Source organism: Tauraco erythrolophus, chromosome 2 (genome assembly GCF_009769465.1).
Source record: "Tauraco erythrolophus isolate bTauEry1 chromosome 2, bTauEry1.pri, whole genome shotgun sequence".
NCBI classification, from domain to species: Eukaryota; Metazoa; Chordata; class Aves; order Musophagiformes; family Musophagidae; genus Tauraco; species Tauraco erythrolophus.
In genome coordinates, this window is record NC_141466.1 from 107,867,265 (window position 1) to 107,882,959 (window position 15,695).

Consider the following 15,695-nt stretch of genomic DNA (forward strand, 5'->3'; position numbering starts at 1 on the left):
TTCCACTGCTGACGGGAGAAAGGGCTGAAAAATTGTGTCCCAAACATGGAGCCATAATTACTTGTTAATGTTTTGTAAGTTTGCTTCAGGTCTGGCTTACAACCCTGCCATAACTTTGTGCATCTGGCCTTTGAAATTGTCTCAAGTATGTGCAGGGTACAGAAAGCCTGTTTGTTCCTCTGAAAGGATTGTTTGTGAATATTGTATATTAGAACCTCACTTTATCTTCTGGCAGATAGGGTAACATTGAATTTCCCATTTAACTGCTCATGTTTATCAATATTGTAATAGGTCACGCTATTGACATAATTTTTTTTCTCTTTCTCTCTCCCTTCCCTTTCTCCCTCCCACATCAATTTTTTCACTTCTGGCAACTTCGTCTCTGTGCTACCTCCCAAAAATCATTACCTCTCAAGGAGACTAATCCTTTCCTTTCCTTTTTGTTGTGGTGGCTGTTGTCTTTAGTAAAGCACAACGGAAATGTGAGGATTACCTGTAAGGCTAAGGCATTCTTTTGTCTTTAGAACTTGAATTGAATTTTTTTAATAGTGTCTTTTGGTCACACACAAAAATAAAATTTTGAAAAAGGGTCACAGGGAAATAACTGAGTGTCATCCTGATGACTTAGTTTGAGAGAGATTCTAATAAAAACATTGACCCATGTAATTGATTTTAATGGCAGCTTTGTGCCATCTTCTGTTCTCTGGAAACGCGCCAGATGCCATCAGCACAGCCTCGGGGGACCGAGGGGCATAGAGCAGCAGATGAGTGGTTTCTCTGAAGCCCAGAGTAACTCGGATAGATTAGTTTGGTTGATAAACACAGAGCACAGCAGGCTCCAAAGGCAACTGAGGGTACAACTGACCTTTTTGTTCTCTGTCAGGGTCTAAGGAAAAGTAGTGAGTACAGCAGGAGCAGAACGACCATCATCCCCCGCTGTGTGCCCAACATGGTGTGTCTGCACAAGTACATCATCTCCGAGGAGTCTGTCTTTCTCGTGTTACAGCATGCAGAAGGTTTGTCTCTCGTTTAAGTATATTGTTGAAAAGAGTCAAAGGTTTAAGTTTTAATCAAAGATGTATTTCATTGTCAAATTAATCTCTTACACATCTAATTAAAATATTTTTAGTGTGCCTAAGAGATGTCATGTAAGGCACCTCACTCCCATCCTCTGTCCCTCCCCCTTTTTCACTCTCATTCTGCAGTGGATCTGATTCCTGTTTCAAATGGCCTCAAATCCTGATGGGTTACTTGAATTGTAGCAGTACTGAAAGCTTCCAACTGTTTATTTTCTACAGGAGAGTGAGTGCTTTGACTGCAACAACTATCTGCAGATAGTTGCAGATTATCTCTCAGAGATAAAGTCTTTGGCTACTTTTGTAAACTTTTGCTAGTAAATCTTTTTAACATCTTAGAGTTAAAATGACAAGTATTTACACAGGAATTTACTAACTCTGCTAAAAAACATGAACATTTGCCTGTTGGTTAATATCGCATAGTTATTCTGATCTGGATTTTTAAGAAAATAGCTAGTGGCATCACACAGAGGTTCAAAGCAGAACCGCAGAGTTGTGCCTTCAAACTATTTATAAAATTCCTGTTAAATGTACAGGGAACAGGTGGCACAAAATAATTACATTTTGATTTTTTTCATCTAACACCTGGATTTAAATATTCCCTAAATGTGATTACCCATATTTGTTTAGAATGAGTGCAGAATGTAAATTTGGGGATTGCTAATAGTTCTCTTTTTAGGAAATGTTAATAATTCAGTCAGAATGGACGATGTGAAGGAACTAGGCTAACTGGTAGAGAAGATAATTTTATTACATTGAATGCTATTTCTTTTTTTCCAAATTACTTAGATTTTGGCTTTTTCATGAACAATATGTCACATGAGGCCAGTTAAAGTTAACTTTACAACATGAATGATTGTTTCTGCTTTGTGTGACTTAATTCTGCCATGAGCAGTGACGCATGAAGAAAAGCCTCACATTATAGTACTGCCTGATGGTGATCTTGAGGATTTACAGTGCTGCTCTGTACAATGCTACTTTTCTTAAAGGTGTGCGTAATTCAGCAGAATAACTTGGAGACTCTCACCTGAACTGTAATCTCCACATAAACTAGTATATTTTGTTTGCAGAAATAATATTTAAAAAAAAAAAACAGAACAAGCAAAACCCCAACCCTTGTCAGATACCAACTGCCCTTAAGGCTAGCATAATCGGAGGATTAGAGACAGGATAAAGTAGTAATTAAAAAAACCTGTTCCTAATGTTTCAGCAATTTTTGAAGACCTACAGTTTTCTTTCCAGGAAGAGCATTCCTTCTCAAGACAGATGGAAAACTGGGTGAAGTAGTAGTGGAATTCAGGGGGAGCAGTGATCAGAGGGAGAGAACAAAAATTTTAAGGAAGGCTTAAGGTGACCAGTTGACAAAGATAATCTCCTGAAATTGATAATTTTATTGTAACAACAGTGAGAAAAACGGAGACATTACATGATCAGATCTCTCACTTAAGAACAGAAACCTCAACTTAACATTTGGGATGGATGGGACGTCCTTATAAAAGAATGACTCTCCTGGTCGTCTATGACACGATCACAAATCCAGTGAAATGTACTCAGCCTGAATGTCTTACTCTTACCAACGTCAGCTGTTAACATGTTTTGAGTTCTATGGAGGAAGGATTTTTAATTTACTAAGTGCCTTCTAAATCAGATTTGTGCAAGATACAGCCTTGTGCAGCACCTCACGCCGTTTGTCTGATCTGCCAACAGCGGAGGTGATGTCTGTCGAGCATCCTCGCTTTGGCTAGCCAGGCAGCAAAGACATCTTCAGAGGCAGCAACAGCTCACGTTGCCTTTCTCCCAGCTATGAGTCAAAGCTGTGCAAGTAGGAGACACGGGAGGGAGATGGGTTGTTTTGAGGTGGAGTTAGGAGAGGAGGTGCTGACGAGATATGAGTGCTTTCTACAGGGAGAGCTCTGAAGGGGAACAGCGGGTAGGGAGTGTGGGAAGAACTGGGGAGTACTGCAGAGTGGATGGAGGACTGGCAGGCTGTGCTGGGGAGGAAGGGGAGAGCTGCAGGGACCAGAAGGGATTTCAGTGTGGGGAGGGGCCGTTGTTGGTAACACACAATACATGTGTTCGCTTGACTTGGGCACTTGTTGGGTATAAGTTATAAACTGCATAGAGTTTTCCCTCTCGTTCTGATAAAGCAGGTAGTTTGGAAATGGATTCATCTCTATCCTTGTTTGCAAACGATGTGCTATAAGGAGTTTTCCTTGATTTTCAAGGAATTAACAAGATCAATTTCTTTAATGTGCTTTCATGAACTTACTGGTTGGGCTCGGAACAGGCAAAGGGAGTGGAAAAGGAGTGATGTATTCTGTTCTAAAGAGGGATAGCTGGAATACAAGGTTATGAGTAAATAGCCTGAGAATGCATGCAAAAAAAGCAGGTGTAGGGCCTGATCCCAAATACCTAACTGGGACAATAATTTTTTGTTGCCTCTAGAACTGCATGGCCTCTGCATGTCACCCTGTCCCAGGAGACTGATGCTGGAAAGTGATTCAGGAGAAAGGCTTTAATTCCAAGCTTTGGAATCCCTTTAGATAAAGCTGTTTTAAAGTTTCGTCCAACTCAGACCAAATATAGAGAAGGTACTTGTAGTTTATTTTGGGAAAGGATAGAAGTTTCTAAGACAATGCTTTTTAAATGATAGTCTCTGAAATTTTATTCTATAACTTCATGAATACTTATAGCATTAGTACTCCAGGTAGTTCTGTTCCAACAGGAAAGAAGATACTGCCAGTCGAATTTGTAAGTATGTTACTTTGTGGTGATTAATTATGTTAGGTATGTTAGCTGCACCACTGGAAAGTTCAAGAGTGAAATATTAATGTAAGTGGGCAATGGCTTGAATTATAGCAAATTCAGAGTAGGTTTTAATGTTATGTACAGACATTATGTATTTGCTAAGCAGCTTGCTATTTCCTGTTTGTAGTAAATTTTAGCTATATTATTAAATGCAGCACTGTTGGGTTTTGTATAGAATTCTGAAAGCTTGACCTTAGACTCTTGCTCTAGCTGAAGACTTTTTTTTTCCTCTCTGCTCTTTCCTTTTTTTTTTTTTTTTTTAAATCATGATGCCATCGCATGCTCAGAATTGGTGAATAAGATCTTCTCTTCCAGGCTTTTCTCATGGCTGCAGCTGGAGGCTTCAAGGGTGTCTCAGAAGCATGAAAGTCCATCAAGTTATCTTGTAGCTTTGTTGGAAAGCACTTGGCAAATTCTAGTGTGGTAGAGAGCCAATCTGATGTTAATAAGGCCTCGCTTCTTCTTGGCAGTACTAACTCCAGAAATTTTAGAAACAGATGCTTCAAAAATAGGCTGGGGGGCTTCCATGGGACATCAAAGTTTAAATGGCTGTTAGAAGCTGTCAAACCTCTTTAAGCATAAACAAGCTGGAGTTCCTATCAATCTGGAGAGCACTCAAGAAACTTCATGCTGAAGAGGCTTGCTGCATGCAGGAACTGATAGACAACAAGGCAGTCGCACTCTGGCTTGCAAAGCTGAGGATTTATTGTTAGGAAAGGAGACAGTACCAGCTGTAAGGATTCAACAGTGATTGGAAAATGTAGGAAAGGTGATACGGTCCTTGGCAAGTGACTTTTTCAGAAGGCTGCTTTGAAATAATAGCTTTTGCTCAAAGTGCATCAGAAAGTGGGAGCTTTGCCTAAACTAGCAAACTTTGTAGCAGAGATTCCCCAGCAGCAGTGGAAGCAGCCGTGTATATAAAACTCTGGTGTTTATAACTACTGTCATGTTAGAGATTAGGTTGGACATCAGCTTCCAATTCATGTGTACGCTGCAGCCCGACTGTGGCTGCTGTTGGGATGCTGTGGAACGTTATTGTTGTATCACGGTAGTGCCTACGTGTCTGGTTCCCTTTCAGCCTAGAAACTGTACAGACAGAATTTTACGTAGTCATTGTATATTAACGCAATAAAGTTTACCAGTAGCCATGTCTTTCTTGAAAAGGACAGCCATTCTAAGAAAACCATAAGGTTATTCTTTTTCCAGTAAGGAAGAATATTAATTCACATGAGCTACATGGCTTACGATTGGTACTCCTGGCCACAAACAAATTCTTATGATGTAATGTAGAGAGTTTGGCCAGGTTTTGGAGAAGAATTCAAGTAGATGTCTTTCAGTACTCTCTTTTTTTCTTCCCTATCCTATCACAATTATTTGGAAGCCTGGATTGCTCACTTTGAGATCATTTGAGATTTCCTAAATACCGTGATTACTGCATTCTTAGCTGCATTCCAGTTCTGCAAGAATTGGAGTATGTCATCCTTCAGAGTAAACTCGTGGGCCTAGTGAGCAAAAGCCATTGATTTATTTCAGAATATGTCTCCTTAGACAGCCAGACTTTCAGGATGTGAAGCTGATGTGGTAAGTGTCTGAGCGCTGGGTGAGGAAAAAAATCCAACAGGTCATGATTTTTTCTTGTCATTTAGAGCAAAATCATGTTTAAGAGACTAAATTTGCTGATCTCCTAGGTTTCATTTTATCCTATGATACGTACTATATAGTCTCTGTATCTTCTCTTTGATGTTCCTGTGTCAGGTGCTATTAATAACAAAAAACTGCAGAAATGTTTGAAAGAATATAAGAAAAGGATGGAAGTAACAAGGTTCCTAGCCAGCTTCATCACTTGCTCGTTTTATGCTGAAATTTTCTGTTGATTATTTTGCACACTAACTTTTTAGATTCTGCCTCTTGAAGCCGAGGTATAACCTCCAGAGTGCTGGAAATGTAGTTAAGTAAGGCAATTCCAAAAATTTTACACTGAATAACTGCAGAAGAATGTGATTTTCGTGTGCTAATAGAACCAGAAAGAGTGAGCTAGACTGGTTGTAGAGTCAATTCATGGCAGGAGAAAATAATCTTAATAATTATGTTAATACTGTACTTCTGAAATTGTATTAAGCACTAATAAGCTTTAGCTTAAAATGGTAGCTTTTATAGTTTTTTAGTGTGCTACACTATTTGACAGTGACTGAAGCTTACTTGTTTGGATTGATTTCTGTAATTTTAGTTTTTATAGATTCCTGATACTATATTAGCATGGCTTGCTAATGGGTTTTCTTGATCTTACACAACATATGGGGAGAGGGGGAAAGATTATTAGTATGTCATTCATAAAGGCATAATTATATACCCAGATACAAATATCACTCTTGTTTGACCCTGGATTGGACATTTTCAGAAAGGAATAAAATTGTTGTTTTTCACTATAGAACACAATTATTGAATAGCATTTATTTACGTATTTCCACTTGACCAGGAGGCCAGTCTTGAAATATTTGTATGTAAACATATTTGGACATAATAAAATTATTTTTATTTACTTTAGTTTAACTCTAAATTGGAGTTGCAGTAAGTAGTCATTTCCACTGTGATTTCAAAGTCAAAGTGGTTATGAATGAGCAACTTCTTTCTTTAAAAAGGTAAGATAATACATTTACAAATAGAAAATGAGTCATTGTTGCAGTTCTGTCCATTTTCACAAGTGGACAGTGGTGAATTCCTGAATACTGTAGAGATAAAGAGATTTTTTTTTTTTGTCTTTTGCAAATTTTAGGTTTGCTGAAAGCATTTGAAATTGAACATTTTTAAAAACGTAGCCTGAACCTCTTGGCTCTTCCAGTGATTTTTTTTTTCTGTGGAGTTTTGAAGGATTGATCTCAACACATCTGTTTTCCTTCCTTAATCCTTCTTGAGTGTCCTCCTTTCTTAAGCTACACTAAGACTTTGAGTGGAGGCCCAAATCTACTGGAGGCTGCATGAAGTGAGGTGGAGGGAACAGATGACAGGAGTTGTCCCAGGAGCGGTTTGACTTGTTTATAGGTGAAAAGCGAAGTTGTGCAAGGATAGTTCTTGGACTTTTCGTACTGCTGAGCAGCCCAACCCTTTCCTACGGTAATATAGGAGGGAGAAACTTTGAGGTCAGTGAGAGCCCTTCAGGTGTCACATGTAAAAGCACCTGGTATCCAGTAACGACAACTGTGGCAACAGACCACAGAAATAAGGTTTTGGGCTTTCAGCATCCCTGGGTGAAAGCTCAACCCAGGCCTCCGTTAGAAAGACCTTTTCTTACTACTTGTATTTGAGGAAGGACTGATTGTGCTAATATTTGCATTAAAGCCGTGCCTGGAGACTGAGGTGCTGTTGTCACAGGCACTGTACAAAGCTGCAAAAATGTAATGTGGGTCTTTGTGTTCCCTTTGAAACCTGAGATTTGTGTTTTCGTAAGAAATTTGTGAAGCAGTACTGGGATAATAAACACTAGTAGTATGAAGATGGAAAAATTTAGCATTTGCTCGTACTAATTAGGGCGGCAGGTCGCTCATGTCCTGGTGAGCTCAGAGTGAGCCGCTGTCCGGGGAGGCAGCCTATTTGGCTGGGCTGCGGGCGGCCGCTCTGCCAGGAGGGACTGATGAGCCATGTCTTGCTACTGAGGCATGGCACGTGTGTAGGTATTTTGAATGCAGCTTTGGGTAAGTATTTGAAGTGCTTATGCAATGCAGCAGTGAGTACAGCAGTTCTTGTTCCCTTCTCCGTGAGCGTTGCTTCCGTTTGCTCCTGTTGATTTACCTGGCATCCTTTCTCATCGTCTTCTAGAAGGTGGCAAGTGTCCTTCTGACCTGTTAAGTCCATTTGTAGCTTATGGCAGAAACCGTATGGATTAATAGATAAATTGTCATTTTTACCATTGGACTCAAGCTGTTAGAATTCCCTCTCAATACTTTTAATATACTTAGTTTCACGACAACCAGCGAGGTTATTTATTTTTTCCCCCTTCAAAAACAAGTCTTGTCTTAGCCAGGGGGATGCAGGGCAAGAAAACTCCACATTGTAGTATTCAAATTAATTTTTAAAGTATCAAGGTTTTTTCTGCCTTTGATAAGTTATTTTTGAAATACCTGGGAATATATAAAACCTGTTCCTAGGCAATGAAAAAATTACTTTCTTCTTTTGTTGTACTTTTTAAAGGAATTTTGCCTGATATGGAGAGTGTTTCAAAGATAACTATTAAAGTCTGTATTTTGGAAAAATATGAAACTCTGTTTTGCCCAAATAAGTAAAAAAAGACAGAATCAAAAAAAACCCCAATAAAGACTTTGCAGATGCCCAGCGGGCTGGATACTTATTTTTTTCTTCTACAAAGATTTTGTTAGTACTCTTGCATTTTCCAGAATTTCTGTACAATCTTTTAAATTTAAATATCTTGACTTTGCATTTTTCCATAACAACAAAGGTGACTCTCTAGCTTTCAGCCAAATTTTTTGGCACATGCAAGAGATGCAGTAACTTCTTGATTTGTTTTCTGCAAATTACGTTTTGTAATCTGTAAACTTTTTTATATGTGCAGTATTTGGAAATACAAAAAATTCTATTTTGTATTTTTAAATTTATTACTTTTGGAGCTGTAACTTTCTTAGAGTCTTTGATGGGAAGGAACTAGTTTGCCAATGTAACTTAGAGTATTGATAATAAATCCTTGTGTAATGCAGCCAGATGTAAAAAACTTTCTTGAGTTCTGAAGGTAGAGGGAGAAATACATCCATATTTAACTAACAAAACCCACTTACTCAAAGAGAGAAACACATCCTTAAAATATCCTGCTAATATGAGGTAATTCCCTTCCCCTTACTGAACTTGCTAATTAGTAGTTTTTAGTCCGTCTCCCCTGATGTTGCTCATGATCTTGGAGCAGTGATAGAGAAGTATTCAGTACAGGCAGAGCTGGTGACGGGCACTAAACCATTTGATCTTCCCTGGTTTTTACTTTCTTTTGAGACAGCAGATGGAGAGTAGTCGCCACCATGCAACTTGAGACAGACTCTGAAATGAGACTTTACTGAAGTTTTTTTTTTTTAAAAAAAGCTTAATCTCAGATGCAGCTCTTTAAATATTGATGTGTTAATACAAATCTGCTTGAAAAGCAAGTTGTGGTCCCTGTAATTATTTCCTCCTGAGGTAGCAGATCCAACTTACTCTATGGGCATAAGGAGGTAGTGTATTGTGACAGGGAGGATGTTTTCCTGTTTCATAATGAAACTGATTCTGTTTTGAGTGAAATTAAGAGATTTCCCCCTCTCCTCTTTTCTTGCAGGAGGAAAACTGTGGTCTTATGTCAGTAAGTTCCTAAACAGAAGTCCTGAAGAGAGCTTTGAAATTCCTGAACGCAGAACGTCTGGTTCAACTAAAATTTACCTGGAGCAACCGACACCTAGTCCTAAAGAAATGGGTAGCAGCACTGATTCCCGAGAAAGCTATGGGGACAGCACGCTGAAGGTGGTCCCGCTGAAGAGCAGCCTAACGCTGAGCTCTCAGGATGACAGCAGCAACCAGGAAGATGGCCAAGAGAGTTTGAAGTGGATGGACTCAGGATCCAGCTCAGAAGAAGAGTGCACTACTAGTTATTTAACATTATGCAATGAATATGGGCAAGAAAAGATTGATTCTGGCTCTCTAAGTGAGGAACCGGTGGTCAAACTGGAGAGTGAAGGTCTAAATACCAAAGAGAGAAGTTGCTTACAGAAATGTGGTGTTATTGGCAGTGAGAGCTTCACCTCTCAGAATGCATCGCAGGAACGAAAGCTTTTCATTGATGATGCTGAGTTGGAAATAGCTAGCCCTACTAGGATACTGGACTCCTTAACTAAATCAAAGAACAGCCCCATGGAACTCTTCAGGATAGACAGCAAAGATAGCACTAGTGAGCTCCTGGGGCTTGATTTTGGAGAAAAATTATATAGCCTGAAATCAGAACCTTTGAAGCCATTGTTTTCTGTCCCAGATCATGACAGAAGCTTGGATGCCCTTGAGAACAAAATGGGTGTGAGAGCTCATGACACTGTAAGCAGGGGTTCAAATGACTCTGTGCCAGTTATCTCCTTTAAGGATGCTGCTTTTGATGATGTAAATAGCGTTGAAGAAGGAAGGCCTGATCTCCTGATAAACTTGCCCGGTATGTCTGATGAAACAGAAGAGGCAGCAGTGTCAAGGCCGACAAAGTTTACAAAAACTGATAGGGACACGTTGGAAGTAAAGTTATTAGAAAGACCTGATGTCTTACAATTAAATAATTCTGCAGAGCCATGCAAAGTGTTTGACCAAGAGCCAAATCGTGTGGCACCAGAAGCGGGTAATCCTTCCCAGGAGGAAGCAAATGGACAAAGCAGTGTCACTCAGGGAGCTCTCGGGACCCTCTTTACATCTGAGCAAGAGGTAGGTAGTTCAGAAGACGGGGCCCTGTTTCAAGGGCTTGGAGCCTGCTCCTTAAACGTGACAAGCAAAGAAGAAAGTTTATTTGTTTCCAGCCAACTCTCAGGTGCTCAAGATGTTAGCTTGGATGGAGACATGTTAAGAAATGAAGCAGTGTTGCTGTTTTCTGATCAAACTGAAGACTTTGGGAAAGAGGGAACAGACCCATCTTTGTTACCAGCAGCTGGAAGTAGAAAGACAGCACCACAGAGGGAAGACAAAATGAAAGTAGCAGGGGAGATGGAAATACATCGAGTTTTTCAGGACCTCGACGAAAGATTAGCGATAACCTCCAGGTTTTATATCCCAGAGGATTGCATTCAAAGATGGGCAGCTGAAATGGTTGTAGCCCTTGATGCTTTACATAGAGAAGGAATTGTGTGCCGCGATTTGAACCCAAACAACATCTTATTGAATGATAGAGGTCAGGAACTTTTGCAAATGCATTTCTTTTTATTCGCTGTTGCTTCCAATTAACTGAGTAGGCGTTTTATCTTGTAATTAGTATCTTCATTTCCTGTCTAGAGCTTCATTATCAGTGCAGCAAATTCACCCCCAGTAATAGCTTCTAGTACTTAATGATGCCATTATTCTTAATGATACTGTTTTTAGCTACAAAAGGAGTAATTACAGTTCACTTCTGCAGAAAATGGAAGGGAAAAATGTTTTGATTTCTCCTGTCGTTTTGTTTTTAGGACACATTCAGCTAACGTATTTTAGCAGGTGGAGGGAGGTTGAAGATTCCTGTGACAACGATGCCATAGAGAGAATGTACTGTGCCCCAGGTTAGAGCAATCACCTACAATGTTTCACTTGGAAAGTAGATTAGCAGCTTTCATTTTCTCACGGAGCCTCTATAGCATAGAGCTCGAGATCATGCAGTGTCTGAATTTTCTTTGCTTTTTCCTGAATGTCTTAAAAAGCTAGAGGGCTCATAACTGCTTTATTGTTGAACTGTGGTGGTGTTTGCTAGATCGTTTCCATAAAGTGTAATTGTATTGAATGTCTTGTTTAAGCAAATTTAAGGAATGTTTTGTTTTCTTGCGGTGATTTGCTATGTGTGAGTATGTCCTGATAACTGAAAAGAGCAAATAAGGGAAAGGGCAGAAGGCAAAGATGACACTAAGAGCCTTAAAAATACAAAAATTTGTACATGCAAAGAACACGGAGTGGGGAGAAGAAAAGTAGCAGTTTGAAAAATACAACCCTAATAGGCTCAGAGATGCTGCTGACATTTTTGATGAGCTACAGTGGGCTTTGAAATAGTTTAGAGAGCTCTTTTCTTAGAACTGCTTTCATCAATCATGAGGGTGATAAAATCAATATGTCTTGGGTTTTTATAGCAAGATGACACTTGAAACTGAGCCCTCACTCTTTTTCCCTTTTCCAATTTATTTTCTGCAAATATAGTGGTCAAATTGTAGTGACAGCCCAAAGTCAGGTGTTTTACTTATAACTTCGTATTTTAAAAATGTCATAGCTAGATTAGCTAGCTTTTAGAGTTGAAATTACTGCTGGGAGGCTATTCAGATTTTCAGTTTTGCTTTTTTTTTTCTGAATTTGAAATGCCAACGTACTCTTTCTGCTGAACACATGGTCTGGCTAGGTATTACAACTGGGCATGCAGATAGTCCTGAAGCTCAGAGTCTGCAAGTATGCTCAAAAGTGGCTAAGGAATAAGCTATCAGCAATGGAAGACAAAAGTTCTGAACTTAGAATAAACACCTGATGCCAAACTGTGACTTAGACCCCTGACTGAAATAAAGTAAGTAACTACTCTCTTTGAATAAATGTAGTAGGATCTCAACTAAAATTTGAATGCCAGCCTCTTGAGATTAATAGTAAATAAAAATCTTTACTATCCAGGTGCAAGTCAAAAGAGAAATGGCAGGTATTAGAGAGAAACAGGAAAGAAATTGTTTTTACCTATGAAAGCAAACTCAACACCTTTGTTTTACCCTCATCCCACTTGAATTCAAGAACAAGAAAATCGGGGAATCCCTGTATTTGAGAATCCCGGCGATTCTTGTGGTTGTGAAACAGAAGCGTGTTCCAGTTGCCAACGTGTGTTGCCGTCGTGTTAGAAAGAGACGTTTTCCTGCCTCCCTAACCCAGCCTTCTACAAAGCTCTCCCTAGCTGAGTAGTAGCAAAGATGGAAGTGCAGCCTTTTCCCACTCTGTCACCATTAATGAGCTGTGAAAGTCAAAGCTTAATTTTTCTGTATTTTAATGAGGATCCCGAAGAGAGGCTTTTTTGCCCCTTAAGCCCCAACCAGCCAACTCCTGCAGTAATTAAGTGTTTAGGGAGCAGTTGAAATAATATTTAGAAGTCCCCAAATGCAAGAATAAAGTTTTCCGCACGGTCGTTATTTCCACCTCACAGCACAGGTGTGGTATCCATCCGGGCTTTTCTTGGTTAAGTTGCCCTCTCCTCTCCGCCCTCTCTGCCCTACCCCAGGCTGCAGCTTGCTTTGTGTGTAACTGGCGAGCTACAGGGTGGAGATTTGCAAACGTAAATATCAGATATATACAGTATGGCTGAATGGGTGCTGCTCTCTTATTCTTACCTTTCATATTTCTTGATCTTAATGTTATCTGTGAAAAACATACTCTTATTTTAGTGTAGCTATTTCATGCTAATTCTTGCATAGGACAGTGCTGTTTGATATAACTTAGCAGTGCAGAATATATTTTGGAGCCAAGTGGCATTCTGTTCTGCGTAGTTTTAATGCCTGTACCTTCAATAATGATGTATACCTGAGTCCAAAGCAGCTTGCTTAGGGTGGCTGCTGCTGGTAAATCTTACTCGAGAACTTTTGATCAGTATTAAAAAAAAATGATCACATTAGTGGGCTTTGTTTAGGCTCTGATGTTACAGGAAGAAAACTCACCTTATTTGGATGATCATTTTTCATTTTAAGGAGTGTACCTTGTCCCTGGAACCCATGTCTCCCCTTTAGCATGATAGCATTGCTCTGCAAACTGCTTCTTGGAATAATGATTTTGAAATTATACTTGTGCTCTTGTGCTTCAGTTCAGTACACTAAGAGAAGTTGGCATTTTTTTTTTTTTTATTTCTTTTTAAGTTACTTTAAAAAACTGATTGTAACTGTTTTTCACAGCTTGGCTTTTTCCTGCTGAAGGGTGGGCTGCAGTTTTGTAGAGACGAACAAGTGATCTTCACAAAATTTAGTCAGGTCTTATGATTTCTTATCATACTACAACACAGTGACTAAATAAAGTGACTCAAAATGAGTCTTTATCTTGTGTGGTGTGTTGCCCTCTGAGTACTCAGCCTTCCCTCTCCTTTTCTCTCCTAACTGAAGGATACAGTGAAACTTGGCTTGTAAAATTTTGTCTCCATGTGTTTAGCTTGCTGTGTGTTTTCACCAGAGTTCGGCATAGAATAGGATTTGGATACGATAACTTACATGTTATGTGGTTTCAGTGTTTTGTTATTTAAGTGGACTCATTAAAATTATGCAAAAAAGGGAAAATGTCTTTATCAAAATGCTGTCTTTTAGGGTCTGGTGTTAGACTATGAACAGGTGACAAGTCTTGGGATGCAGTTCTTTTTCTGCATTGATTTTTGAGGAGGAGATTTTGTAGGCAGAAAAAGGAGAGAATGAATGTGAAAATTAGAACAGATGGCAGAGTATCTTCAATTTAAAATAGGAGGAAATTGTATTGCAGATTTGTGTGAAAGATGTAAAAATGTATTTGAAATTATTTTATCTCTTTAATTGATAAGGTTTCAGGTGTGACTTTTTTACAGCACAGGTTATAAAGTGCTTAGAAGTGAAGTGCCTGACAACATATTTAAATTTTAAGCTGCTTTATCGATTCAAGGAATATATGGAATCTAAATTCTACAATTCACATATCAGAATCTAATTCCTGGAGGGGCTAGGGATAATAATTTATTATTAATGTTGAAGCTTTTCAGACCCAAGGGAGAACAGAGGTCCAACCACGTGAAGCTTGCTACGATCTAGGATTTTGTGTTTGAGACTTTTAGTACCCCAGGTTGTAGCGTTGTATTAAAACAAAGCAAGGTAGTATTGCTACAGAAACAGTGATCAGATCCTCGCGGTGATGAATAGCAAGGCATCGCTCCACTCTTGTTATCCTACAAAAAGTGGAGAGGCAATGTGACTGCCTATGTAGAAAAGAGATTATGCAATATATGTATAAAAGAAGAGAGCAAATGCAAACATTCTGAATGGAGAAATGTCAAAAAGATGAGGGAAGAGATAGTTTGAAAAGCTGCATACTGTTCCCTGCTAGCAATGTAATTAATTTTGTGTGAAATAGCAATCGTCATTTTATACCGTGCATAAATTAAAAGCAGGGCTAAATCTGTTGCAAGAAGTGGCACTTCTCCACTACTGACAGCAGGTGGCATTCTACCATTAATGGATTTTGGTGTTGCATTTTCTGCACCTAGTGTGCCCAACTTCACATAAGAACTGGAGACGGAAGATGCTGTTTCTTTGTAATGATTTGCATATGAAGAGTTGTACTCGCAAGCTGAGAGTCGTGGTGTGTTGTGGTACTGTCGAATCCGTTAGTAAAACTGGATAACTCTCTTCACTCCTGCACAGTTCTACTAAAAAAAAAAAGAAAAGTTCATGCTGAACCAACTACCGCGACAACAAAGCTCTCTGCAGATGCTTAAAAGTAGCGCCTGTGCTATACTTTGATTAATGGCCAAACTAAATCTTTGCTGTTCACCTATGATAAGTCAAATGTTGTTTCTCTAACCCACAAGGGAAATGATGGATTATAAATCATCCCCTATAAACTCAACACCACTTCAAGTAAAACTGTGGGGGTTTTGGCCGAGAATAACCTATTTGCTTTTAAAGAAGAAATTCAGCACTTGTAACTCAGATTTTCTGCTGCGTTAATATGGTTAAGGTGACTAACGGGAGGTTTAGGCATTTTTTTTTTTTAACTTTTCCCACTCTTTATAGTAATTTTGTTTTCTGAATGTTTTAAAGTGTGCTAAGCAGCTGATGTCTGAATGCAAAGTTATTAGCAGATCAGATGAGAATGATTCACTTCTGTTTAAACAGCCCTTTGCTCTCCATGCCCCCTGAGAACTCTTATCACATATTTGTCCAAAAACCCCCACAAAAACTAACAAAAAATCCCTCGCGTTATCCACCTGCCCAGTGGCTGATAGTATCAGCAATGTATCTCTTTATCTCTTGGTTAATGTGCCTTGGTATTCTGAAGGGGGGAAAATTCCAGTAACATATTCAATTTACACGGACAGAAACTTGAGCAAATGCCAGCCTAGCAGGGGGGCCATTATTCTGCTCTATAAATAAGTTTTAAAAAGAA

At 39.1% G+C, this 15,695-nt stretch overlaps 1 protein-coding gene across 8 annotated transcripts in view; it reads left to right on the plus strand.

The window, feature by feature from the left end:
- RPS6KC1 (ribosomal protein S6 kinase C1) overlaps nt 1-15,695 on the plus strand; it is a 90,021-nt gene that overhangs the window by 60,169 nt on the left and 14,157 nt on the right. For 7 of the 8 annotated variants that reach the window (XM_086631716.1, XM_086631717.1, XM_086631719.1 and 4 more), the window contains 3 exons: nt 884-1,016; nt 9,193-10,770; nt 11,042-11,131. In XM_086631716.1, coding sequence (XP_086487842.1) covers nt 884-1,016; nt 9,193-10,770; nt 11,042-11,131 — 1,801 coding nt within the window. The remainder of the gene's footprint in view (nt 1-883; nt 1,017-9,192; nt 10,771-11,041; nt 11,132-15,695) is intronic. The other variant, XM_086631721.1, reaches the window with a different exon arrangement.